This window comes from Talpa occidentalis, unplaced genomic scaffold (assembly GCF_014898055.3).
Source record: "Talpa occidentalis isolate TD23 unplaced genomic scaffold, MPIMG_talOcc4v2.1 talOcc4.9, whole genome shotgun sequence".
In the NCBI taxonomy this organism is placed as follows: domain Eukaryota; kingdom Metazoa; phylum Chordata; class Mammalia; order Eulipotyphla; family Talpidae; genus Talpa; species Talpa occidentalis.
Genome location: NW_023605305.1, coordinates 13,495,067 through 13,519,744, shown reverse-complemented (window position 1 = coordinate 13,519,744; position 24,678 = coordinate 13,495,067). Strand labels below are relative to the sequence as shown.

The window sequence follows — 24,678 nt, the reverse complement described above, 5'->3', positions numbered from 1 at the left end:
CTGAATTGACTCCCCCACCAGGGAGCTACCCACATGGTGCGGCAGACCTCTCCTGTCTCGCCCACTGCTCCCCTCAGCAGTGTATTTTGTAGATCCGCCTGTTCTGCTCCCCACTCTGTCTCTGATGAATTATCTCATCCCCCTTCCGCCCCCCCCCCCCCCGCACACCCCAGCTCTTCTATGCAAAGATAACTAATAAAAAATCTTTTTAAAAAATTCGCATCTTGGGTATTAATACTAATTTCCCCCTATCCCTTCATCCCCCCCCGAAAAAAAAACCCACAGACGTACTGTTTCCACACCCCGCCCGCCCCCCGCGGGAGGAGCACAACCTGGGCCGGGCGCGGGGCTGCCCGAGTTTGCTCTTGGGGCGGGGCGCCGCCTCTCTCGGGGCGTTCTCGGGGAAAGCCCAGGTGGAGTCCCGGGCGCGAGGGGCGGGCCCGCGGCGCGGCCTCCCATTGGCTGCGGGCCGAGTCACCTGGCCGCGGTGGACTGGGGGGCCGAGGCGCGCGCGGCGGGCGGGGGCCCCGCCGGGCCGGCCGCGGACGCGCCGCCATGCCCGGGGTCGGGCCGTGGGCGCCGCTGCTGCTGTGGCTGCTGCAGTCCGCCTCAGGTAAGGCGCCGGGGCGCGCTGCGGGGGCTCCGGCCGGGGCGGCCACCCTCCGGGGCGTCCACCCTCCCGCCCGCGGCCACCCCGCGGGGCCCGGGGCGCCCCGCCCGTGGCCCCCGGAGCCTTTCTCCGCGACACAGACCCGAGCTTTAAATTCCTTCAGGAGAGGAAGCTGATTCCCTTCCCTGAGTCCAGCTCAGCGCCGCGAGCACAGGGGGAGAGAGACAGTTTTCAAAGAAGGGGCATTGATTGATAAAGTGCTTTTCGGGGATGTCCTAAAAGCTCTGCCCGCTGTGCGCGGACACGCTAGACCCTTCCCAGGCGGGAGGTCGGCGAAGCCCCGGGGCTCCGGTTCTCTCCTCGGGAGGTGTCCGGCCTGGGAGGCTGGAGCTCTGTCCTCACCTGGCCTTCTGTCTGCTGTCTTTCTAACAAGTGATTTTTTTTTTCCTGAGAACCCCCCTCAGCCCCAGAAATCCATTGACAGGGTGCTGAAAACTCCGGTTAAGATCCAGCTATAAGCCCCAACCAATTGTGAGAGAAGCTCAGGAAATTACCCCAAGGATATCTTCCTAGTCTTACTTAGACTCACAATTTAAGAGCTGGAGAGGCTCTGGGACATAATCTAGTAATAATATTAAAAAGCAAAATTTCTTGAGCAACCTTTTTGTGCTGGGTACCTCAATATTCCATCTCAGCATGAAGACCCAGCCCTCCTATGAGGCAAGTCTTATTTTCTCCCTTTTCACATGGGGAAACTGAGGCTCAGAGCAGTGAAGGGAAGTTCCCAAGAAGGAAGGCAGAGGTGAAACACGCAGAAGAGAGAAGACAGGCTGAAACAGGCCTGCCAGCTTTGGCCTTGGGGTGGGCAGCTAGAGCAGGGTTCTGTCCACTTAAGTCAACTCAGCGATGTCCCAGCCCCTGACACTGTAGCGGGGACCATTTTTGCAGTTGATGAGGGACAGTGGGCCTGAGTGGGGAGGGGGATAGAGCATCTTTTGTCCCCCTGTTTCACTGTCAAATTCAATAGTTTTCCTGTCTAGACCTTGTTGCGTTGATACTTTCACCCAAGGGACAGTTTATGGACACTACACAAACTGGCGTGATATCTGAAGGTGAAGTGCAGCCAGATTCAAGTTCAAATCCTGGTTCCCACACAGACTTGACAATGTCAAATTATTTCCCATCTGGCCATCTCCGAGCCTGTGCCCCTCCATAGATGAAGAATGACACCTACCCCATAGTGGGGTTGTCCTGAGGGCCGAGTGAAATTTGGGTTACTGCCAAACTGATGTCAGGCCCCCTCTGAAGGCTCAGTAGAGCGTAGCTACCCTAGTTGCTATATATCCACTGTAGTCAACCTCAGGCTTTGAGGCCTGATCTGCCCTCAAGATACCTCACAAATGCTTATTGACTTTGGCCTCCAGTTGGTCGCCTGCTACAAAGTCCAAAAACTGGGAGCAGTGAACAGCATCAGCAACCAGGTAATCCAGTTCCAGCGAGAGGACCCAGGATAGGGTAGAAGCATGCACCCACATTTGGGTCTCAAAGGTTAGGGGTGTGGAGCTGGGTCAAGGGCCATTAGTAGAACTGGCCTTCCCTCCCTGTGCCATTCTATAACTTGTACAGATTCCATCGTGGCCGCTGTGACACTTTACAAAATGAAATTAGCATGGGACTATGAACTCCTAAAGGACAAGAATGGGCTTGTGTTCCATGCTGAAATCTCTGGCACACTGAAATAAATGGATGTTGAAAGAATAAAGCTGAACAGGCCCCGTGCAAACCTAAAAGAGGAAGTGTGGTCCGAAGCTGAGACTGGAGTTACGCGAGGCCTGGATTTGAATTCTGATTCTACAGCTTACTAGCTGAGAAGTCCTCAATTTTCTCATCTATAATGTGATGATTGTAATTAGTACCTAGCTCCTAGGAACTTTGGGGAAGATGATACAATGCAGGCGTAGTGCTTGGCATAGTTCCTGGGACATAGTTAGGACCTAAGACACACTAGCTGCTATCATTAGTACCACCACCACCACCACCATTGTTAGCATCATCACCACCACTTCCTAGAGATGTCAGGGAAGACTCCCTGGAGGAAGTGACATTTGAATCAAGTGTTTAAAAGATGAGATGATGGACACCAAGTAGTTAGACACCTGAGTTCAAAGATTGTAATGGTTTGCCAACTAGAATGAGAAGGAAGCTGGCTGCAGCCTAGTGAGCTCATGGGAAGCTACTAGAAGTTAAGATGGCTCCACCAGGCCAAGGCGGGTAGGGCCTTGTGTACCTCGATAAGGAGCATGGACTTTATTCTGAAGGCAAGGGAAGGGCATGGATCTGCATATTTCAGACAACGAGGGTTACAGTGGGAATGAGGAAATGCCGAGGAATGGAAGCAGGGCCAGATAAAGCGTCACTGAGAGACCATGCCATCTGAGCAGAGATGTGACGAAGTGAAGGAGTGAGCCAGATGGATATTCAGGAGGCACATCTAGGCAGAGGGACCAGCTTGTGCATGAAAAGGCCTAGAGTGTGAGCATGCACAGCGTGCCCCAGGAACAGCAAAAAGCCCAGTGTGGCTGGAGAGGAGGGAGCAGGGGGAGAGGTCAGATTGGGTAGAGTCCTGTGGGGGTTGGGGGAGACTTTGGATCTCACCTTGAATGAAAAGGAAGCCATTAGAGGGTTTTACAAGATGCACATGACCTGATTTTCACCTTAACCTTTGCTGCTATATGAAGAATGGATTGAGGGGAAAGGTTGGAAGCAGTTGGAGGCCTTTAGAATAATCCCAGTTCTCACAATATTCATTCACTCAACAAGTATTTACTGTGCGTGCTGGGAACCACAGCAGGCAGGCTCTGGGGACATGGCTGACAACAAGACAGAGGTCCTGCCCCCTGAGACCCTCAGGGCCATTCCCTCTTAGAGTCTAGGAGAACTGGGTCCATTGTTCTGCAGGTCCTACTGGAACTTCAGGTACCAGCATGAGCAGGAACTTCCAGGTGGGCCACTAAGTCCTGGGGAGGGGAAGGAGCTGCAAAGCAGTCAGTAGATGCTTGGCTATGACTGTAATCCTGACCCCCACATTCACAACCTGCACCCTGCCCCCCCCCCATGCTTCTGCCACCCCAGGTATTTCCTGTGTCTTTAAACTCAACCCCACATGCCACACTTCAGCTCCGAATGGCCCATGCCAGACCAGCTGGGAGCTCTAGACTTCATGACCTCTTTCTCCCCCACAGGGAAGCCCCGTCTGGCCCCTCCCCAGAATGTGACGCTCTTCTCCCGGAACTTCAACATGTACCTGACGTGGCTCCCAGGACCTGGCAACCCTGAGGATGTGACCTATTTTGTGAATTATAAGAGGTAGAGAGGACTCTCCCAGCTAATGGGGCCAGGAGCCCGAGGGGGTGGGCAGGGGCCAGGGAGTGTTCCCTGAGATAGCTGCGTTTGGTGTGGTCTGCCCTCTGCTGCTCTGATTCCCACGGCCACATGTGGCAGGTGCTTGGAGAGGGTATTTGATAAAGGTCTGGAGGTGGGAATGATGCTGAATGGAAAACTGCACATTTCTGCCAGGGGTGGGGTGGGTGGTTGAGAACAGCCAGAGTAGGGCTCAAGTGGAGCTGTGAGGTTTCCATGATGGGGGCCAGGATGAGAGACTGGGGGTCCCTCCCACAATAACAGAACCTGTGTTGGGCTTCACTAGAAGGTGGCCCTTTTCCCCACGGAGCCTCCCCGGAGCCTTGGCTTCCTTCCCAACTCAGCAGGCAGCCACTCCAAATCCAGAGGAATCTAAAAATGGAAACGGGGCCTCCCTGGTGGCGCAGCGGTTGAGCGCTGGGTTGTGAAGCTGCCTGCAGCCTCTGCAGCACTGGTTCGATCCCTGGCTGCCCCCCGGCCACCGGAGGAGGGTCCCACATGGCGCGCAGACCTCTCCTGCCGCCCGCTGCTCCCCTCAGCAGTGTACTTCGTCAGTCTGCCTGCTCTGCTCCCCGCTCTGGCTCTGGTGAATTCTCTCACCCTCCCCGCACTTCTGACTGTACCCAGTGTTTGCATAAATAAATAAATCTTTTAAAAAATTTAAAAAATAAATAAAAATAGAAATGGAAACAGATTTGCCATCTTTGCACATAGATGAGACTCACTTGAAGCTCTTTAGCAGGAGAGTAGGATGATAAAAGCAGACACTCAGGAGGATTGCTCTAGAATTGATGAGCAGGAGGAAGCAGGAAAGGACAGGAACAGCTGAGCACTCAATCCCCACCCCCAGGTGGCCCGGTGCTAAGGCCTTGCCTGGATACGGTTGATCCTGGAGCAAGGTGGGAGCTTAGGGTCACTATCAAAAATCTGAGTATAAGGAAATTGTTTTGATGCTCCCCCTCAGATACCCAAATCCAAGGATGCTCAAGTCCCTTAGAGTTATGGCCCTCCTTTTCCTTTAGGATTCAACCAATCGACGCCTGGGCTTCATCAAATCTGTGAATGCAGAACCTAGATTTGGAGGCCAACTCTATTTAAAAAAAAAAAAAAAAAAAAAGGCATCTAAGGTGGCCCCTCACAGTTCAAGGCCCGATTATTCCTGGGTCAGCTGTACCTCACTTCTTCCTCCCAGAATCACCAGGCTAGCACTGCATTTTCTCCAGCTTGGAGATGAGGAAACAGCTGGGAGAGGTGCTGCGACTGGCCCAAGAAAGCCAGTGATGGAGCCAGAAAACACCCAAGTCTCTCTGGCCCCAGGACTGTGCTCTTCCTGTCCCATCATGACCCTGGTCTGTAGCACCCAGAGATGAGTTGTGGGGACCAGGTCTGAGGAAGGACAGCACCTTCCAGAAGAACTTTATCATGCACTGTGTGTTTGCTGTGTATCGGCACTGGGCCAATGTTAAATGTATTCACGTAGGAAGGGTCAGTGGCTCCACCTCACTGCGGAAGCAGAAGCGGCAGGAGTGGATTTTGCTCCACGTCACACAGCCGCAGATAGTGGGGCTGAGTAAAACTGGTTAAAGAGTCGAAAGTGCACCCTCTGGACCCATGTGCTCTCCTGCTCTTTACATTTTTGCACACCTGTGAGGATTACCAAATGGTGATACTGTTGGAATAACCTTATAAAGAGATGTTTCCTCTCCCGTACTATTTCATAGTCAGTGGTACCATTCAAATAGGCAAGATAAAGTAAATGCTCATTTTTTTTTTACCAGTTCTCAAGGAAATAAATGGTTCCTTATCATCTCCCAAAGGTGATCAAGGCTTTTTAAAATTATCATTATGAACACAAACATTGACATGTCTAACAGTTTCAATCCGTTAAAACTTACTCTACTCAGTGACTTTTTTTTTTTTAAAGATTTATTTATTTATTTATACAAGCACTGGGTACAGTTAGAAGCACGGGAGGGTGAGAGGATTCACCAGAGCCAGAGCGGGGAGCAGAGCAGGCAGAAGGACCGAAGGACACTGCTGAGGGGAGCAGCGGGCGGCAGGAGAGGTCTGCGCGCCATGCGGGACCCTCCTCTGGTGGCCGGGGAGCAGCCGGGGATCGAACCAGCGCTGCAGAGGCTGCGGGCAGCTTCGCAACCCAGCGCTCAACCGCTGCACCACCGGGGAGGCCCTACTCAGTGACTCTTGAGGTAACAGTCTTTTCTAAATCTTCAAAAGTTCTGATTTCCTACTGCTTAACAAGTCCTTCTGTCTCCCTCCTCTTTCAGTTTACTGTTAGCAGTGGGAAAACCCAGGACACGTCTTCAACACTTGGCTTAGACGTCGACTCAACTAAATAGCCCAGTTTATCACTTTTAACTGCTCACTACTAAACACTAGAACGCATTCCTGGCACAAAACCCAGAATCTTATCAGACCTACTCCCCCCCACTCTTTCTCCAGTCTCCACCGCTCTCCCCAACCTTGCACTGGGCTTTGCCCACAATGACCGCCTTGGTTTTTTCTGGCCAAGTCTAGTTCTTTCCTTTGCTGGTCCTTTCCTTCACTGGCTTCTCCTCATCCTTGCATCCTGTTTCAACACTGTCTTCCTGGTCTGTGCCTGAGTTGCCTTTGGAAAGCAGGCACTTCCACATTACCCTAAGATCACGGCATTTACCAGCTCCTGGTAAATCTTATCTGCTTGGTGTGATGATGGTCTCTCATCCCCCTTCCACCAGCGTGCTATTCCTGAGGGCAGGACCAGGACTGTCTTGCACTGCTGAGCCTCAGGAATGATGTCCAGCATGCAGGTCTCTTCTTTGGCCCTCAGTGTGCTCAGGAGGTTGGAGTCAGGAACCTGTGAGTTCCCCTTAGACATGCAACACATCACCCAGCATGGTACCTGGCTTATTGCAGGTGGCCCATAAATGCGTTGATGTATATAAACGTGTGGCAGGTGGTTACTAGTCCAAGCAGTAGCAGCCACAGCAGTCCTGGGAAGGGCATAAGAGATGGGACTGAGGCTTAAGGACGATGATCAACATAAAATCCCAGAACTAGGGAGGGACAGAGCCAGGACTCCAGAGCTTTAACTTGTAACTAGACTATTCTTTCTTTCTCGGATGATGGGTAGCTGACTGGGGAGACCGAGGGACTGAATCGACTGTGTTCTCTAAGTGCCCGTGTTTCTAGAGGCAGAGTCCACGGCTCAAGGTCTCCTGTCTCCTTCCTCAGCCCTCCAGTATTTCAACAGTGGCGAAAAGTGAAGAACTGCACAGGAACCAAAGAACTGGAATGTTCTCTGATGTGTGAGGAGAAACTGGACCTGTTCAACAAGGTCAAGGCACGTGTGCGGGCATCTTCTCCCATCGGCAGATCCCACTGGGTGGAATCTATGTCCCTGGAATACCTTTTTGATGGTAAGTCTGCAGAAGGCTCTCTGTCCAGGAGCTTGGCTCAGTGGCACTGCTGTGCTAGCAACTATCTCAAAAAGATTTGTGGACATGGCTTCTGTCTGCGGGAGTTTATTTCCATGACATCCACAAGAGACCTGTAAAGTTCCTGAGAACTTTGTATGAGCAGAACCACTGCCAGCTGAACTAAAAGGATATAGAGTATGCATTGAAAGCTGTTAGACCCCCAATATCTACTGGCTTAAGAAGCAGGCTGTTTAAATTATTTAACTGCAAATATGTGTTACCTTTCATGAAAAAGGGAGAATGATTCAGGGAAGGAGCCAAGAGCCTGGAAAGTGATGCTAGGAGCCAAGGAGGAATGTTCCCAGAATCCTAATGGAGTTGACCTGGCTGGATTTCAAAACTGCTTTGGATCAGTGACTCCTTTTTACCTTTCATTGCTCCCTGTTAGAACCAGAATATCTGTAACTGTATCTGATGCTTGTCTCATTTTATGTTGGAAGCAGATAATTTGTTCTTTAGTTTCACTGGTCCTCAAATGAATGGGAATTGTGCCCCAGGTGTTGTACTAAATGGATTATACCCATCTCAACCGGATTTGAGTACTTTAGATGATAAATCTGAGAATTTGAATTGATGCTGTAATGGGATGACATGAGATCTGGGGGAGCTTTGGGGTGGAATGAATATATTTTGCACTTCAGAGAGGCATGAATAGGAGAGAGGACCATGACAGGCAGGTTGCCCCCCCGAGAGATACTCATGCCTAGTCATCCCTGGAACCTGTGACTATGTTAGATGTTAATATTACATGGCAAGGGCCTCCCTGGTGGCGCAGCAGTTAAAGACAGCGCTGTGAAGCTGTCACCAGCCACTGCAGCACAAGGTCAACCCCCGCCAGCCAGGGAGCAACCCGCAACCCACATGGCTCAGCAGACCTCTCCTGTCACGCCCACTGCTCCCCTTAGCAGTGTAATTCAGTAGATCCGCCACTCTGTCTCTGGTGAATCCTCTCACCCTCTGCACCTCTAGTCTGCACCCCAGTTCTTGTATGCATAAATAAATAAATCTTTTAAAAAATCACATGGCAAAAAAACCTTAATTTAGCTAAGTTCATAGACCTTAAAATAATGAGATTATTTTGGGTGGCCCACATTAATACTACAAGTCCTTGAAAGCAGAGAACTCTATGCAGCTGGAGGCAGAAGAGATTTAAAAGAAAGGAAAATCAGAGATTTGAAGAATGAGAAGGATTTCCGATTTGGAGGTAGAGGCCCTGTGATAGGAAATGTAGGTGCTGTGATAGGCCATGTGATAGGAAATGTAGGTGCTGCAGGTACTGAGACACTCCCCCAGCTAACAGCCCGCAAGTCCCATAGTCCCAGGAGCGGGACTAAGCCAACAAGTGAAAGAAGCAAGTTCTCCTGAGGAATTCCAGATAAGAGCCCAGGCCAGCCAGCTTTGTCCTTTCAAGACCAGAGAGGCCGTGTCGGGGCCACCTGGACTCTGACCTACAGACTGTGAGATAACAAATTTGTGTTGTTTTAAGTCACTAAATTTGTTATAATGTGTTACAGCAGCAATGGAAAACTCATACGGGGGGCAGGATTCTGACAGGCCAGTGATATGCAAAGCACCACCAGGGGAAGGGGTGATAGGAGTGAAAGCAGGTTCCCTGTGAACTTGCCCTGGTCCTTTCACCTCTCCAAGATTCATCTACAGATGAGAGTAGTGATAGCTCCCTCCCAGGATCACTGCTGTATTTAAATAAAGTGGTCACAGAACTCTTGATGCTTAGTATCAAGAGTTTGGCCAACCCTAGTGTGCTTTTTCCTTTCCAGGAGAGTTCTCTGGGCTGGGTGAGGTGTAGGGGAATGGACCCTTGGTGGCCCCCAGAAGGTTCTGATTGGTCCTGTTCTGTTTCTGCCAGTGGAGCCGGCCCCACCTGTCCTGGTAGTCACTAGGACAAAGGAGTTCCTGAGCATCAATGCCACATACCAGCTGCCCCACTGCATGCCTCCATCAGACTTGAAATATGAGGTGGCTTTCTGGAAAGAGGGGAGTGAAAACAAGGTGAGAAGCCCCTTTCCTGCCCCCAGGCTGAGTTCCCTCCTTCACTGCCCCATCAGACCTTAGTGCTCCTCATCCTCCCAGCCTGCTCCTTGCACACCTCCTCCAGGAAGCCTTCCCAGCATACTCCTCCCTCCTGACAGTCATCGCCTGGCTCTGCACAGTTGTGATTGACCTGTGGCCTACCCCTGCCCTTCTCCACCTAAGAGGCCAAGTGCAGGGCATCCTGCCCATGTGTGTTACAAGTGGTAACAGCTCAGCAGGTTTCTGCCTAATATTTTTTCATTATGAAATCTTTTTTTTTCCCTGCTAAAATCTGTATGATGGGCTTCAGGAGGCCCACTGGCAAAGCCACCAGCTTCATTACAATTAAACCCGAAAATACAGATAAGTTGTCAGAAGAAAACCCTAAGTACCCTGAAGTGACCACAAAGCAGTCCTTGGTATATATCCATTTCAGACGTGTGTGTGCACGCGCGTGTGTATGTGTGTGTATTTGTGGCAGGGGTTGGCAAACGTGTTGTGTAAAGAGCCAGCTAGTAAATATTTTTGGCTCTGCAGATCATGTGGTCCATCTCAGCAACTTAACTCTGCAGATGTAACGCCAGAGGAGCCTTAGACAACTGGCAAATGAATGGGCAGAGCTGTGTCCTGGAAAACTGTACCCAGCAAGACAGCAGGCCCTGCCTGGGCCACCGGCCGTGGCCCACTGACCCCTGTTCTCGCTCATTTCTTCCTCTACTTCCCCAGCACTCACACTCCTGACCTCTGTGAACTCTGGCTCCCAGGGCTACAGAACTTCATGCCACATGGTCCCTGCCTTCCAGAACCTTTCAAATATTCTAGAGCAGCGCCCCCCATAGAAATACAGTGCAAGCCATGTGTGTCATTTCAAGTGCTCCACTTTAGGTCAGAAGAAACAGGTGAATGTAATTTTAATAGATTGTATTTCATTCATTAGAATGTTGTTTCACTGTATAATGTAGGAATATTTTGTTGAGTTTTTTTTTTTTTTTTTTTGCTTCGCTTTTGAAAGAGTGTGTATCTCGTTGTAGGGTAAAGAAAAAATGTCAGGCTTTTCTGCCCTCCCGCCATCAGGATAGATGATGGATCCTTGCGGTCCTGAATGCATGCCTGATGGCGGGCACCTGGAGGAGGGTGTGGGCATAGGTAGATGGGATTCACCTGGGCTGAGACTGGGCTTTTAAGGGCGGCGTCACGGGGACTCTAGTAGAAGCCAAGAACAAACAGAAGCCAAAAGAGAAACCAAGAAGCCGAAGCAGAAGCTGAGAGAAGGCCGGAGAGCCCATAAGAGTGAAGACCTGCTGGGGGCTGGGAGGCTGGCAGGCCCCCCAGCCCTGCAGCACCCCAGCACCCCTGCCTGCCATATGCCTGGTGAACCCCAATAAAAGACCTGAAAAAACCACTGAGGACCCTGACGCCTCCTTTATCCGGTCTGCTGGATATTAGAAAACCTGCACTGTGTCCATTCCTGGCCTTTACACTCGTGCTTGGAGCCCAAGAGACTCAGTGGAAAAGAAACCCAGGAGTGTTGGTGTAATGGCAAGAAGGGCACAGTGCAGGATCTCAATGACCCGAGTAGACGGGCAAAGGAGAGAGAGAGTCCTGGAGCCCTCAGTGGCTTTTGCAGGCTTTTATTGGGATTTACCAGGTACATGGCGGGCCAGGAGGCTGGCAGGCCTCCCAGCCCCCAGCAAGTCTTCACTCTTTCTGGGCTCTCCGGCCTTCTCTTGTGTTCTCTGTTTCTCTGCTCCCCACTCTCCTCGTGGTTCTCTCTGCTGGCCTCCCCATGACGCCGCCCTTACAAGCCCAGTCTCAGCCCAGGTGAATCCCATCTACATATGCCCACACCCTACTCCAGTGCCCGCCATCAGGCATGCATTCAGGACCACAAGGATCCATCATCAATCCTAATGGCGGGAGGGCAGAAAAGCCTGATGCTTTTTCACTTACCCTACAGTTGGAAAGTGTTCCTTTAATGCTTGGACTTTAGTGCAAAAGATGCGGGGATCACAGGTGTATTCTGTCTGCCATCCCCGCCCCCGCCTGGCTGTGTGAAGCCCACCCCCATAGCAGGTCGGCTTCCCTCTGCTTCTCTCCAAACAGACCCCCTTCCCGATCACTCCCCATGGCCAGCCGGTCCAGATCCCCCTCCAGCCGACCACTGATGAAAGCTACTGCCTCAGTGCCAGAACCATCTACACCTATGCTGACTCCAAATACAGCCAGTTCTCCAACTCCACCTGCTTCTCGACGGAGGCCTCAGGTGGGTGCAACATGGTAGAGAAGCGAGGGCTTTTCCCTGGGCCTCGGGATCTTCATTATATGGTGGTTAAGAACATGAGTCAAGGGCCTCCCCTGGTGGCGCAGTGGTTGAGCACTGGGCTGTGAAGCTGCCCGCAGCCTCTGTAGCACCGGTTCGATCCCCGGCCACCGGGCGAGGGTCCCACATGGCGCGCAGACCTCTCCTGCCGCCCGCTGCTCCCCTCAGCAGTGTATTTCGTCCATCTGCCTGCTCTGCTCTCCACTCTGACTCTGAGAATTCTCTCACCCTCCCATGCTTCTGACTGTACCCAGTGCTTGTATAAATATATAAATAAATCTTTAAAAAAAAAAAAAAGGAACATGAGTCAAGAAACACAGTCACCTTAATTATAACCCTAGATCCACCACATTCTCTGTGTCTTTGAGGAGCTGACATAACCTCTCTGAACATTGGTTTCCACAATCTGTAGGATGGGTTTATTCTAAGTATTTTTTTTTTTTAAGATTTATTTAATTATGTATACAAGAACTGGGGCATAGACCAGTGTCACAGAGGGTGAGAGGATTCGCCAAAGACAGAGTGGGGAACAGAACAGGCAGACTGACTGAAATACACTACTGGGGGGAGCAGTGGGCGAGACAGGAGAGGTCTGCGGCGCCTTGTGGGTCACCTCCCTGGCCTGGGATTGAACTCCTGCTGCAGTGGCTGCAGATAGCCTCATAGTGCCGAGACTTTACCCCTTCCACCACCAGAGAGGCCCTAGTCTAAGGCTTTAATTGGACAATGTGAATCCCCAGCATATATGCACTTGATAGCCAGAGCCATTGATGTGGCTTCTGTGGTTGTTACTATCTTTTCTTCCTCAGGAACCAACTGGGCTTTCCTGGTGCTGCTGCTGCCAGTGCCATTGGCCATTGCCACAAGGTGTGTGATCCAGAAAAGCGTCAGAGGGAACCCCTGGCTCCAGCAGACACAGAAGCCACAGGCCCTGGTATGCAAATTGGGGGGAAGGCGTGGCAGAGGTGGAGAGACTAGACTTAGAGGTACTGCACATGGAATATCAAGGTGATCCAGACTGTAAAACGTCCCCTATCTATGAGTCTAAATTTTTATCATTAGCAATTCACTCCTTTGGCATTAAACTAAAGCCAAGTATGCCTGGGAGGAAAACCTGACTTAAGTCCCTTTTAGTTAAGTAACTTCATCTCTGCTAATGATTGGTCAGTTGCCAAGAGCAGAGCCCCCAGCCTTGGGACTCAACAGCGGTAACCAGAGGGACAGAGGAGAGCGTAGCAGCAGAAGGGGAAGTCACAGAAGTGCCCCATCACTTCTGAGTTCACAGTTTAACCATGGCAAGTCTTGTCCAGGCTGACCCCAGAATTTCACCCCTTGTCTGTTGGCTCACTCCCTTAGAACCCAGGGGCCAGCTGGGCCAGGGGGAAGGCTGAAGAGGCCAGATGGCTTAGATTTGTTCAGACAAGGGCCTGGCCAGGGAAGCTGAGCCCTGGTGAGGGCTGGTGGGCATGGGGACCTTTGAGGATGTATTTAGAGTGTCCCTGCCACGTGGGAATCAAGCTCCTGGTGCTAGATGTACAGGGAACTCTCACGAGTGAAAGATGACCTCTGTTAGATGTGTCTGCACCCTGCCCCGCCCCTCCACCTTCCCATTTACTGGACAGATGCAGTTGGGCTCCCAGCAGCCAGCCCCTGTGTCCTGGGGGCTTGCTCTGGCCTCCAGTGTCCACGCTGCTGTGCGTGGCAGGGTGCAGGAGCGCCTGGGAGTGAGCCCTGTCACCCACATTTCCGTCCCTCCCCAACCCCTGGCAGGACCTGGTGAACAAATACCCCCCTGTTCCGAGCCATGGGCTGCACTGGCTCCCCAGGTCCCTAGCAGGCTTTAGCTCCTAGGCAAGCTTGCCATGACAGCCTCTTATTGGTGCTCCCTGCCCCCATCTCATTTGCCCACTCCCATCCCGGTGTGTCCTGGGGTCACTCCCCAAAGAAACTGCTCACATGTAAATCCTTGACTCAGAGTCAGTTTCCAGGGGAACCAAATGCGGACATTCATACTTCAGGAGGCCCTGACTTCTCTCTTCTCTCCACCCCCCAAATCAGGACTTCTCTGGACACAGACACTCCGTGGCAACCTTTCAGCCCTGTGGCCCAGAGAGGCCAGATAACTTGGTCCTCTGTTCCCCAAAGGAACTGACCAGAAGGGTCAGGCTGGCCCCGAGGGTGCGCGCCCCAGCCCCTGTGCAGGCAGGGCCGGACGGCAGTGCCCAGGACGAGGGTGAGGATGAGGACGAGGATGACAGTGGCCGCGTCCAGCCCTATCTTGAACCACCCCCCTTCCTGGGCCAGGAACTCCAGATCCCAGCGGGGCCTGGGACACCTCTGGCCCAAGTCAAAGAGTCTCCTGCTTGGGACTGTTCGGACAGAAGCTGGCCCAGCACTGGGGGCTCCTCCTCCTGGGACGAGGCTGGGTCCTCGGGCTATACGGCCAAGAAGGGGCCTGGCCCAGAGCTGGGTGGGGACAAACTCTCTGAGGACACAGGTTCCCAGGAAGAGTCCTTGAAAGATGACGTCCCCTCCTGGGCCCACCCGGACTCCTTTTCACTAAGACTGAGTCTGCTGCCTGAGGAGCTCCCCATTTCTCTTAAGACACTGACCTTCATGGACAGCAGCCCCGAGGATGAAGAGGAGGAGGAAGAGGAGGACGGGAGGGAATCAGAAGCTGAGGACAAGGGTGCTGGCAGCTGGGAGGCTGAGAGCCTCTGGGGGACTGAGGTCAGAGGTAGGACACTGGGACATTACGTGGCCAGGTGAGCTGACCCCCACGGCCTGCCAAGTCTGGTGCTGCTGAGCCTCCTAAGGACCTCAAGACTCCAATGAGACTTGTGCATCTGGGAGTGTCGTCACTGAGACAGTGGAGGGTCTTTGAAGCCCTTTGGGGAACTGAACCCCAAAAAAATCTGTTGGTCAGGTTGGGCAATCACAAGCCACGGCGTCCTCTGACCCGTACTTTGGGCTGAGCTGCAGGAGGAGTTGAGGAAAGGCTGGGTCCAGGTCAGAGGTGAGTGGCAGCTCATCCCCCTGTCCCCATGGGGAGAGGCCAGGAGGGAACATGAAACAGGTGAGGTCAGGCTGAGGTGGACATCAGTGGGTGACACCATTAGGGCCATCTGGAATTTGGGGAGAAGGAACTTTGGACACACAGGTGCACCAGTCTCCTTTCTTCTTGCACCCATGGAGCTCCCCCCACCCCAAGTCTCGGCCTCCTCATCTTCCCCCTAGGGCAGGCAGTAAACCGTGCCCTTAACGTGCCCTTAACAAAGGTGTTAGAGGGGAAGTGAAAGGGCCTTCAAATCCCAATCATGGAGTTGCAGTTTTTAACCTCAGATAGGCCTGGGTCCTCGTCCCAGCTCTGCTGCTTACTGCTTGTGTGGCCTTGGGTCTGCTGCCTCCCTTCTCTGTGCCTCAGTTTCCCTGTCTGCAGCCGCCGCCTGGGGTGCTTTAGGATTCTAAGAGAGACACATGTACAGCATGATGTCTGCCGTGTTGCCACTCCCGCTAGAAGGAGGCTGCTGGGCGTTCCCCCCCCCACCCACCCCCACCCCCCCGTGACTCCACGGCTCAGCGACGGGAAGCTTTCGTCTCTCCACTTCCCCCGCGGCTCTTCTACCTCCTCCCTCGCCCACCTCCTTGGGCAACTGAGCTCTCAGGAGCCAGCGTCCTGTCCCTTTTCCCAACAAAGAACCAAATGGCCCACCTTGCGGGGGTCCTGATTTGTGGAGGACAGGACAGCATCCGGCAGGGCGCTGGGCACCCGGGCCTGGGCACCATTTTAGCATTTAGACCTGCTGGTGGACTGCTGTGCTTATAAGGTCCCGTTTTCCCTTCCAGTGATGGGCAGTCAGTGTCTCTGGCAGCAGCTGGGGGGAGGGTGGGCTTTGTTAACCCGCAGCCACCTGGATATGTGCAAGCAGGTGTCGCTGAGTTTTCACTCACAGCGACCAAGACTGGTGTAGCTTTGTGGCTGGGGAGCTGAACAAGCTTGACTCTGTGATCAGGTGCTGCCCTTTAACCTGCCAGGACTTCCCCTTCTCCTGAGTGAAGAAAGGAGCTTCATAGAGGCAGTTACCCACAGGGCTGTATTATTTATTTTGTTTTTTCTTATATACTGCCTGGCCTGGTGCCTAGTCATTAGAAGGTGCTCCGTTAGCAATGGTTGGACGGAAGCATGGCTGGATGGATGCATGGCTGGATGACTTGAAAAGAACTGGATCTGATTAGATAGGGAATGCTTTAAGTAGCAATAGAGCTTTCAGTATGCCTGAAGCTGGAATATGAGTTTGGGGCAGATGTCAGAGATGGAAAATACAGTAACTTGTAACTTATTCCATCACCCTCCCTTGTGTCCCTCTTATCCCTTTCCCTCCCCCCACACCCTCAGAGCCCTCAGGAGGTTTTACATTATTGACTTGTTTACAATATAGATATCCAGTATTTGTTTTAGCATTTTGACTTACTCTGCTGCACATAATTCTCTCAAATCCTTTTGTTGAAAATGGATGCATTTCATCCTGGCTATAGAGTACTCCGTGGTGTGGATAGACCACATCTTCCTGATCCAATCATCTGTCGGTGGACATTTAGGCCACTTCCGTGTCCTACCTACTGTAAATGTTGCCATTGTGAACATTGTGGAATGTTTGGGGTTTTGTGTCTATGGCTTCATATTCTGTGGATGGATGCCTCAGAGTGGGATTTCCACATCCTACAGTATTTCCATTTTTCGTTTTCTAAGCTATTCCAGATTGCTCTCCACAATCCTTGCACCAGTTAACATTCCCCGCGACGGTGAAACAGGGTTCCCTTTTCTCTGCACCCAGGCCTGTGGTTTTGAAGTCAACCTGAGAGTATAGTAGTCAATGAAAGATCTGGAAAAGCTCCCAAGGGAATCTGATCCAAAGGTTCTTAAACCGTGTTGCCAAAAGGCTTTGGGTTCTGAAGTCTCAATGGGGGCAGGAGACCATGGGTTACAGGATTCCCCCACTTCAACCAGAGCAACCTCCTTGTCCCCTGACTTATTCCAGTGGCCTTCCCCATGAGGTGTGTTTCAGGCGCCCACCGCCACTGAAGAGGTTAGCAGACCACTTTTTAAATTGTACATGTGTTTTGTCTCAAAGGAGCTAAAATGTTGGCTTACTGTGTATTTCCCTACCAGGGAGATCTTTGGTCTCTGGTCAGCTGGGCTGACCGCTGTCCCCATGGCCATGTCAACAATACCTTTGCTGGAACACACATGCATTTCTGCAGGGTTTCCCTAAAATCAGACTACGTCGTTGAGCACAAAGAACAACAAACCAGAATTATGGGGTTGGGGAATACTGGGTGCTCAAGAAAGCACCCAGACCAACATCAACAGAACCCAGAGACTGGGATCTGTGATCTGAACCCCCAAGTCTCTCTTGAAGGACATCAGGTGAAGAGTGGGTGATGCCTCGGGCTCAAGCCACTTTATATTTCTTTCAGAATACTGAGTAGGTGATATATTGTTCTAGATGTTGGTATTTATTTCTAATTGTGTTCATTGTTTATATCCTATTTAAATAATTTCCTAATGTTTGTTAGTACTACTCTAAACTGTTTTTAAATAAAGCTCTATTTTTAGAGAAAAAGGCAGAACTGAATGGGAAAGTGTGTGCTCTTGTTTTTCAAAGACTCTTTGCCAATCATTTGAGAAATCTGGCTATTAGCACTACAAGGGTCTTGGCTTGGGCCCCAGCAGCATAACCAGAGACATTTGAGGGTATAAAGGGGCGCACTGGCTCCAGAAAGCACAGGAAAATACCAACAAGAGAGCAGGGAGTGACACAGGAAGGCAGCTAGTTCAGGCGCTTAGTCTAACAGGTTGCTCCTCTGGGTCTTTGGGGCTCAGTCTCCCCACTCCCAGAGGCGCTTTGGGAGCTCAGTGTCAGATGCTCCATATTTCCTCCCCTGTCAGGGGTAGAGCAAGGGCTTTTATCCACCAACTCCTATCAGGAGTAGGGAGCCACTCCCTCCCATAGTGAGGCAAGTACCTTCTGTTTGAATCCATGTGGGTGCAGGAGAAGGGGGGGGCGCCAGAGGGACGGGACACCCACGTACCTGCACAGTGAAGCCACCACCCCGACAGCCCCCCCATTACGATAATCGGTGGAAAGTACAGAACATCCCCCATGGCTGGCTCTGTTTGAGATAATACAAAATGTATGTTGGGCCCTGATCCCTGGCCCAAAGCTCCTGAAACGCTGGTAATTTCCTAAGTGATAAGAGCACTAGAAGCACCTCATATTCGGCCTTTGACCGCTTCCTGACACAGGGCTCCTGAAACCCTTGTAACAGGTGGTAGCGGCACCTTTTGTCCTAACGAGGCAATTGATTCCAGGTGGGCTCCTGGGTGGGGCTGGTCACCGGGTAAAACCAAGGCATCATTAAGAGTTCAGAATCGTCAGCCCTTCTCCTCAAGGAGGAAAAAGGGCTGAAAACAGTTGTTAATTGATCAGGCCCCTATGGGAAGACCTCCTCTATAAAATTCCAAGAGAGTCAGAGCTTCCAGGTTGGCAAACACCACCACCCCGAAAGAGTGACACACCCAACTCCACAGGGCAGAAGCTCTGAGCTCGGGACCCTCTTGGCCTCGCCCTCTGCATCTCCCCTCCTGGCGGTTCCTCTGCATCCCTTACTGTGTCCTTTAACCAGCTGGTAAATGTTAGTGTGGCCCTCAGCTCTGTGAGCTGCTCTAGCAAACGAGTCAACCCAAGGAGGGAGTCCTGGGGACCTTGGATCTGTAGCTGGTGGGTCAGAAACACAAGTAACAAGCTGGGCTTCCAACTGGCATGTGAAGTGGGGGCGGCGGGGTGGGGGGGCACTGCCTTGGGGCCCTAACCTGAGAGACCTGATACCAACCCCAGTTATATGTAGGTAGTTACCAACTCCAGTTATCCCAGGGGGCTTGCAGAATTGCCTAATGTGGGGGAGAAACCCTCATGTCTGGTGTCAGGAGTGTTGTGAGTGTAATAAGGAGAGAGTGAAGGAAAGTCTGGTTTTTCTCTAAAACACCCTGCAAACCTAAACACATCCCCTTGGGTCTCCACTGGGGAGGGTCCTCCAGCTTCCAGCCATTCTCCCAGGACCAACCGGTAAGTGCCCTGCCCTGTGCTTGTAAATTGTTCACCATTTGCTGATGTCAGGGCAGACTCAGGAGCCAAGCTGAGCTGATCTAGTAAGTCCCTTTGCCTGGAATTCCGAAACCTTGCTGGTCAGCGAGGCAACAGTTCCCACTCAGGGCTATGAGAAAGCCCAGTGTGCCGAGGAGACAAGAACCGGGCCACCAAGTGAGGCGCCAAGATGAGAAAAGTCCTGGTTCCAGTCCATTCCGAGGCACAGCAGCAGCCCTGACCTCTACAGCTTCCCTGCTACCTACGTTTAAGTGAGCATCTAAGCCATCTGCCAGGGTCTTCTAATACTTGTCACCAAATATCACAAAGAGACTGTGACTCTCACAGCCTGTGGTCAGGTTTGGGTATCTGCCCCCTGGAATGGCAGAGCAGTAGGTCCTTTCCAGAATACAGGGCAGAACTCCCTGGCCCTGCTGCCCTCCCCTGCCAGGTCACCTTCTGAGTTTCTCTTGGCCTGTTTGCCACCACCTTCTGGAACGTGGTGGGATGGCAGGGCGGCGGTGGCCCGTGTTCTTACAAAGCTCAGGACAGCTAGGAAGGGAGGGTTACACCCTGAGCACTTCTTTAGAAGAAGGACTGATTTCCTCTTGGCACCAGCACCTGGCATAGGATGGCAGCTTGGTATTGAGTAAATGGACAAAGGAATGAATGAGTAAACTGATGTATAAACTGGTTGGGGCTGATTTACATATACAGGAATCCTTCTCTCTGCGAAAGTTAATGATAATTGCTTCTTTCCACTTCCAGCTTACAAAGGTTTCATAGGAACACACTTTTGGCTAGCAGGGAAACCTGTAATGTGTCTAAGCATCTTGCATTAGGTGACACCATCCTAGATCCCAACTTCCTGTCCCATGGAGATGACTCTCCTCCCTCCACCCAGCATCTGCTCTGTGGTTGGTGCTCCTCAGTGAGGGAAAATGATCAAGGAGGCAGAAGTAGGGAACAAAACAACAATGGTGTGACTTCTTGATATACGATCTAGCCCTTGATCAGCGGCTACCTGCTGACATCATCTTTGACCTCATGCCTGTGTGCATAAAATGGGGCTAAAGGGATGAATGTTTGGTGTTAAAAAACAATAAATCAGCAGTTACATCTATACTAAGTAACTAAATCAGTGAGTCAATTCCATGAGTCAATTACTCAAGGCTACTGCTCCATGCCAGGATCGAACCCAGCCCAGGGAAGCCACCCCACCCTGCCCCTCCGCCAGCATGTGATGATACAGGAAAATGGAGGTTTGACAGCTTTTTATACATTTCCTGGTATTCCCCACACACACACACACACCCACTGCCTCTTTAATTGGGTCAGGAGAAGGGTGAGGGCTGGGGAGGGGTCCCAAGGTAGGGATATCTTGGAATAGCCTGTCCTGGTGGGAAAAAAACATCAGCAGTGGAGGAAAGCCCCCCTCAAGGTGGCTCTAGCCAGGTGAGTCCCATCATTTCTTTGCATGGTTTGTACCCACTCAAAGCCTCAGCTTCTCTGGGCACTAAATGAACATCTTAGAAGGCAGATTCCAGCAGGCTCTGACCCCACCCTACTCCCTTCTCCGTGCTCCAGGCCCTCTCGTGGAATTCCCCTCCTAAATAACTCCAGCCCAACCATGAGGCCTGATCTGAAATTTGGCTTCAAAAATTACTCCCAACGCAAACGTCCAAGGGCTCATGGATCTTTGTCCTCATTGCCCCTCCCTCCATCCCCATGCCTACACGGCCCAAGTCTGGGTTTTTGCAAAGGTTTTTAAGGGACTTGACTTGGTCTTGGGTCCTCATTTCATAGGAGAGGTGACTCACTGCATGATATTTCCACCTCAGCAGTGTCCACAGACATCAGCTTGTTGGCCCCAGCAACACTGAGAAGGACTGTTATTTCCCTTTTGTGGATGAGAAGACTGAGGGCAACACTGAGTGACTTACACATTGAGGGGAAGCAGCAGAGCCAGGATTCGAACCAGAGTCCTTCTGCCCAAAACCCAGATTCCGTTCACTACCTGGCTCCCAGGGACAGGTGAAACTAATCCCCCAATCCTGGCATGAGACACAGGGTCTCCCCGAAGTTTCTATGAAGAAGCATGGTCCTCGAAGCATGCACCTACCTGCTGCCTGCTCCAGGAGCAGATCATCCTGAGTGAGAGCTGAAATTACAAGCAGAGCTGAGCTGAGTCTGTGCAAGTCCCCATGAGTAGCCCTGGCAGGACTTCTGGGATGACAGAGGAGGTTCCCAACCCCAAAGTGACATAGGACCAAGGGCCCAAGAGGTCCAAGACCCCTCAAGCCTTCTAGACCTGCTTTCATTCACAGACAAAGTGAGGTCTGAGAGGGGCCAAGACATATTCTCAGCCACCTGGAGTCAGCGGCAGGGCTGGAGCAGACCAGCTCCCAGCCTAGGGCATTGAGTCGTTATTCCCTATTCCTACAGCCCAGGCTTGGAGCCTGATAGACTCCAACGGGAGTCTGATTCTCAGGCTCTGTAAGAAGAGGCTCTTGGTTGGGTTGCCAGAGCCTCCTCCCTTTCTCTTCTCATGCATGAATGCTCAGGGACCCCCTTCAGGCTCTCACCGCTGAGCCACCAATCACAGAGGCAGCTCAACATGGCTCCCGGCCCCCAAGCACACCCCACTGCCTCTGGATGTTCTTGTTTCTGCAGCACAGGGCTGGCAACCTTGCACTGAGAGAAGGGATGGGAGCAGGTCACATTTCAGAGCATTGTCACTTCAGGACATGCTTTTTCTCAGCTCCATCGGGGAAGTTCCACCACCAGTAGTGATGCCCTGACCAGCCCCACCCAGCACACGTGCTCACTCAGCAAATATTGCCAGGACCTGCTCTGAGCCAGCTCATGCTGGATGCCAAGATGTCAAGACGAGCAAGCTACAGGCCTGTCCCCATGCTGGCGACAGTGGGAGCAACATGGTGTGACACACACTGTGGGCAGGAGGATGGGGGGTCGGGTAGTACAAGGGACTGGACAGCACAGAGCTGGGGCCCCTAATTCAGCCAGGAGAGCAACGCACATAAGCAGGGCTTCCAGGAGATAGTGAATTTGAGGCGAGATCTGCAGAATAAATGACCAGGAATTGGATCCGAAAGAGGGGTGGAAAGGATATTAGGGGTATTGGGTAGAGTTCATACAGACAGAGGCAAGATAACATACAGTGTATTGGAAAAATCTATCAGAGAGAAAATAAATGCATTTTCCGGGCAGCCGGAACCAGAGAACCCACAGGGGGAAGTGTCTCTGTGAGGGTCAGCTCCACACATCCATGCTCACGGCTGTTCCCTCTTCAGCCATGTGGAGGGGACAGAGAGACACACGTCTCACTGGATTTTAGAGAGCACAGGATTTTAGAGAGGATGAGGTTGTCCAGGAAATAGCCACCAGTGGTCCCATCTCTTGTCAACAGGAGCAGCCCAGCCGCCACAGCCACGCCAGGGAGGAGCGCCTTTCATCAAAAGAAGTGTGTCCCCTCGCCCCCCACTGCCTTTCCTGTTTAATGATCACACAAAAAGGGGCCCCACCCGCCTCCAGCACCAGCCTGTCGGATATTGAAGACGGTGCTGGTGTCTCTTGTCCCCCCGGCCTTGGTCCCTCCCTTCCACTCTTACACGTGGACATGGCTGAAGAGTGATAATGGGCAATGCCAACTGCGCCATGGCCCAGAGCCCTAGGAGGGCTTTTAAGGTGAGACAGTTGTACCTGGTGTTGTCATGAGTGACTCTGGGAGGGAGTTTGGCGCAGGCAGGGGAAATAGCATCCACAAAGGAGGGGACACCAGACAGAGGCACGTCTCCACTGCTCCTTGTTGTGCCCAGTAACCTTGCTTTTCCTGAGTGTAGAAGGAAGCCTTTTCTGCAAAGACTTTAGAAAATGCAGGTGAGTAAAAGAAAGAAAATAAAACCACCAGTAATCCTATTACCACTCAGGATAATTCCATTTCTACCTTTTTCTTTACATGGGAACATAGGTCTTTGAACCAGTTTATGCCACACTTCTTTTCATTGGCTGAAATATGGTGACTCTTCACAGACACCAAACATTTCTCCCCCAGCATTCTTCAAAGGAAAACTGCATCCCCCTGGCATTGGGTGCCCTGCTATTACTCATTTAACCAAACCCCTGTCATTGGACGTGGAGGCTGTTTTTGATTGTGGTTGTTTTTACTATTAGAAATGAAGTTCTTTAGGGCCTCCCCTGGTGGCGCAGTGGTTGAGCGCTGGGCTGTGAAGCTGCCCGCAGCCTCTGCAGCGCCAGTTCGATCCCCAGCCGCCGGGCGAGGGTCCCACATGGCACGCAGACCTCTCCTGCCGTGCCCACTGCTCCCCTCAGCAGTGTATTTCATCAGTCTGCCTGTTCTGCTCCCCGCTCTGGCTCTGGTGAATTCTCTCACCCTCCTGAGCTTCTGACTGTGCCCAGTGCTTGTATAAATAAATAAATAAATCTTTAAAAAAAAAAAAAAAAGAAATGAAGTTCTTTAACAATCCAAGTGTCTCCCTTCCCATTTGTTCCTATGTAACCTTAGTCCCTCCTAATGATAGGGAGTTTAGTTCCTCCTTCAAGTTCTAGGTGCTTCTCAAGAGTCCCCAAGGAAGGCATCATGCTCCGTAGGTCTCACAGGTTGTAGACAGACAACCTGTCTGACTGCACCTCCCCCATGGGGCCCTTGCTGACATTTTAGAACTGTGATCTCTCCATAACCCCTAGTTCCTAAAGCCATCAAAGGCACCCACATCCATCATAGTCCATTCAGGAGCACAGAAACCTCTCGAATCCTTCAAATCAAGGGACGTTAGTACAAAGAAGTTGGTTGCTCAAATGTCAGAGGAGCTGAAAGGTACTAGAAAGCAGCCCAGAGATACACCACCGCGGGGAGGAAGCTCTCCATCCACTACCAGGTTGCTGTTCAAAACTTCTCTAGAAGCACCTTGATTGCTCCTCTACCCCCAGTCCTTCCCCAGGGCCTCCCATTGGCTGAAACTACCAGGAAGCAGCTGACAAAGGAATTGGGAAATGTAGTTCCCTGCAGTTGCAGCAACTGACGGGCACAGCCATCCTTTCATCCCCCAAAGTATAGTTTAAACTTGGAGGTTTTGTCAAACAAACTTTACCAAAGACGGGGGCTGATAGAAACTATTACGACACGGGAAAGGAAACCTAAACATAGCTCCCCGGATGTCACGGTCTACTGCATCCTGAAGGTAAGCCCCCTGGAGGCTCCCTCAGCACCCGGCTTTCCTGCTGTGGACCTCAGTCTGTGGGTGTGTATGGCCAGAGCCAGCCAACCTCTCCCCGCGGTCAGGACCCTTTGATCAGTCCACTCAGCCAGAGTCTGGGCCCCTTCAACCTCCTCTGAGGCCCAAGGAGAAGAAGAAAATCATCTCCTAAGTACCCACCCCAGTCAATGTCACATCAGTCGCTATGGAGACGGGCCCTTTGCAGAATGGCTGCAGATGAGAGTTTGAATCTTCGTTGCCCTGAGTCAGAGGCCTGTTCACCAAGGTTGCCTCTGTCTCTAGCCCAGCTGAGTCACTGAAGTTTGAGCCCTGTTGTTTTCCCGACCTTTAGCAGGTCCCAGGCCCCTAAGTCTCAAGGTTAAAGTGAACATCTCCCTCCAGCATCCTTGTCTGTCCCCAGGCCCACCGCCCACAGGGG

The 24,678-nt window shown here is 51.8% G+C and overlaps 1 protein-coding gene across 1 annotated transcript; it reads left to right on the top strand.

Moving 5' to 3' along the window:
- Window positions 1-555: 555 nt before the first annotated feature.
- Window positions 556-15,374, top strand: IFNLR1 (interferon lambda receptor 1). Its single transcript, XM_037499002.2, has 7 exons — window positions 556-613; window positions 3,853-3,976; window positions 7,262-7,446; window positions 9,374-9,516; window positions 11,641-11,800; window positions 12,667-12,791; window positions 13,916-15,374. The coding sequence occupies exons 1-7, from the start codon at window positions 556-558 to the stop codon at window positions 14,624-14,626; spliced, it is 1,506 nt and encodes a 501-aa protein (XP_037354899.2). The 3' UTR covers window positions 14,627-15,374.
- The last annotated feature ends 9,304 nt before the right edge of the window (window positions 15,375-24,678 follow it).

Excerpts from the sequence above, each read along its gene's own strand:
- IFNLR1 (XM_037499002.2), top strand. The coding sequence starts at position 556 with ATGCCCGGGGTCGGGCCGTGGGCGCCGCTGCTGCTGTGGCTGCTGCAG. Across the intron at positions 614-3,852 it reads GCTGCTGCAGTCCGCCTCAG|GGAAGCCCCGTCTGGCCCCT; the intron begins GTAAGGCGCCGG and ends TCTCCCCCACAG. Across the intron at positions 12,792-13,915 it reads CACAGAAGCCACAGGCCCTG|GACTTCTCTGGACACAGACA; the intron begins GTATGCAAATTG and ends CCCCCAAATCAG.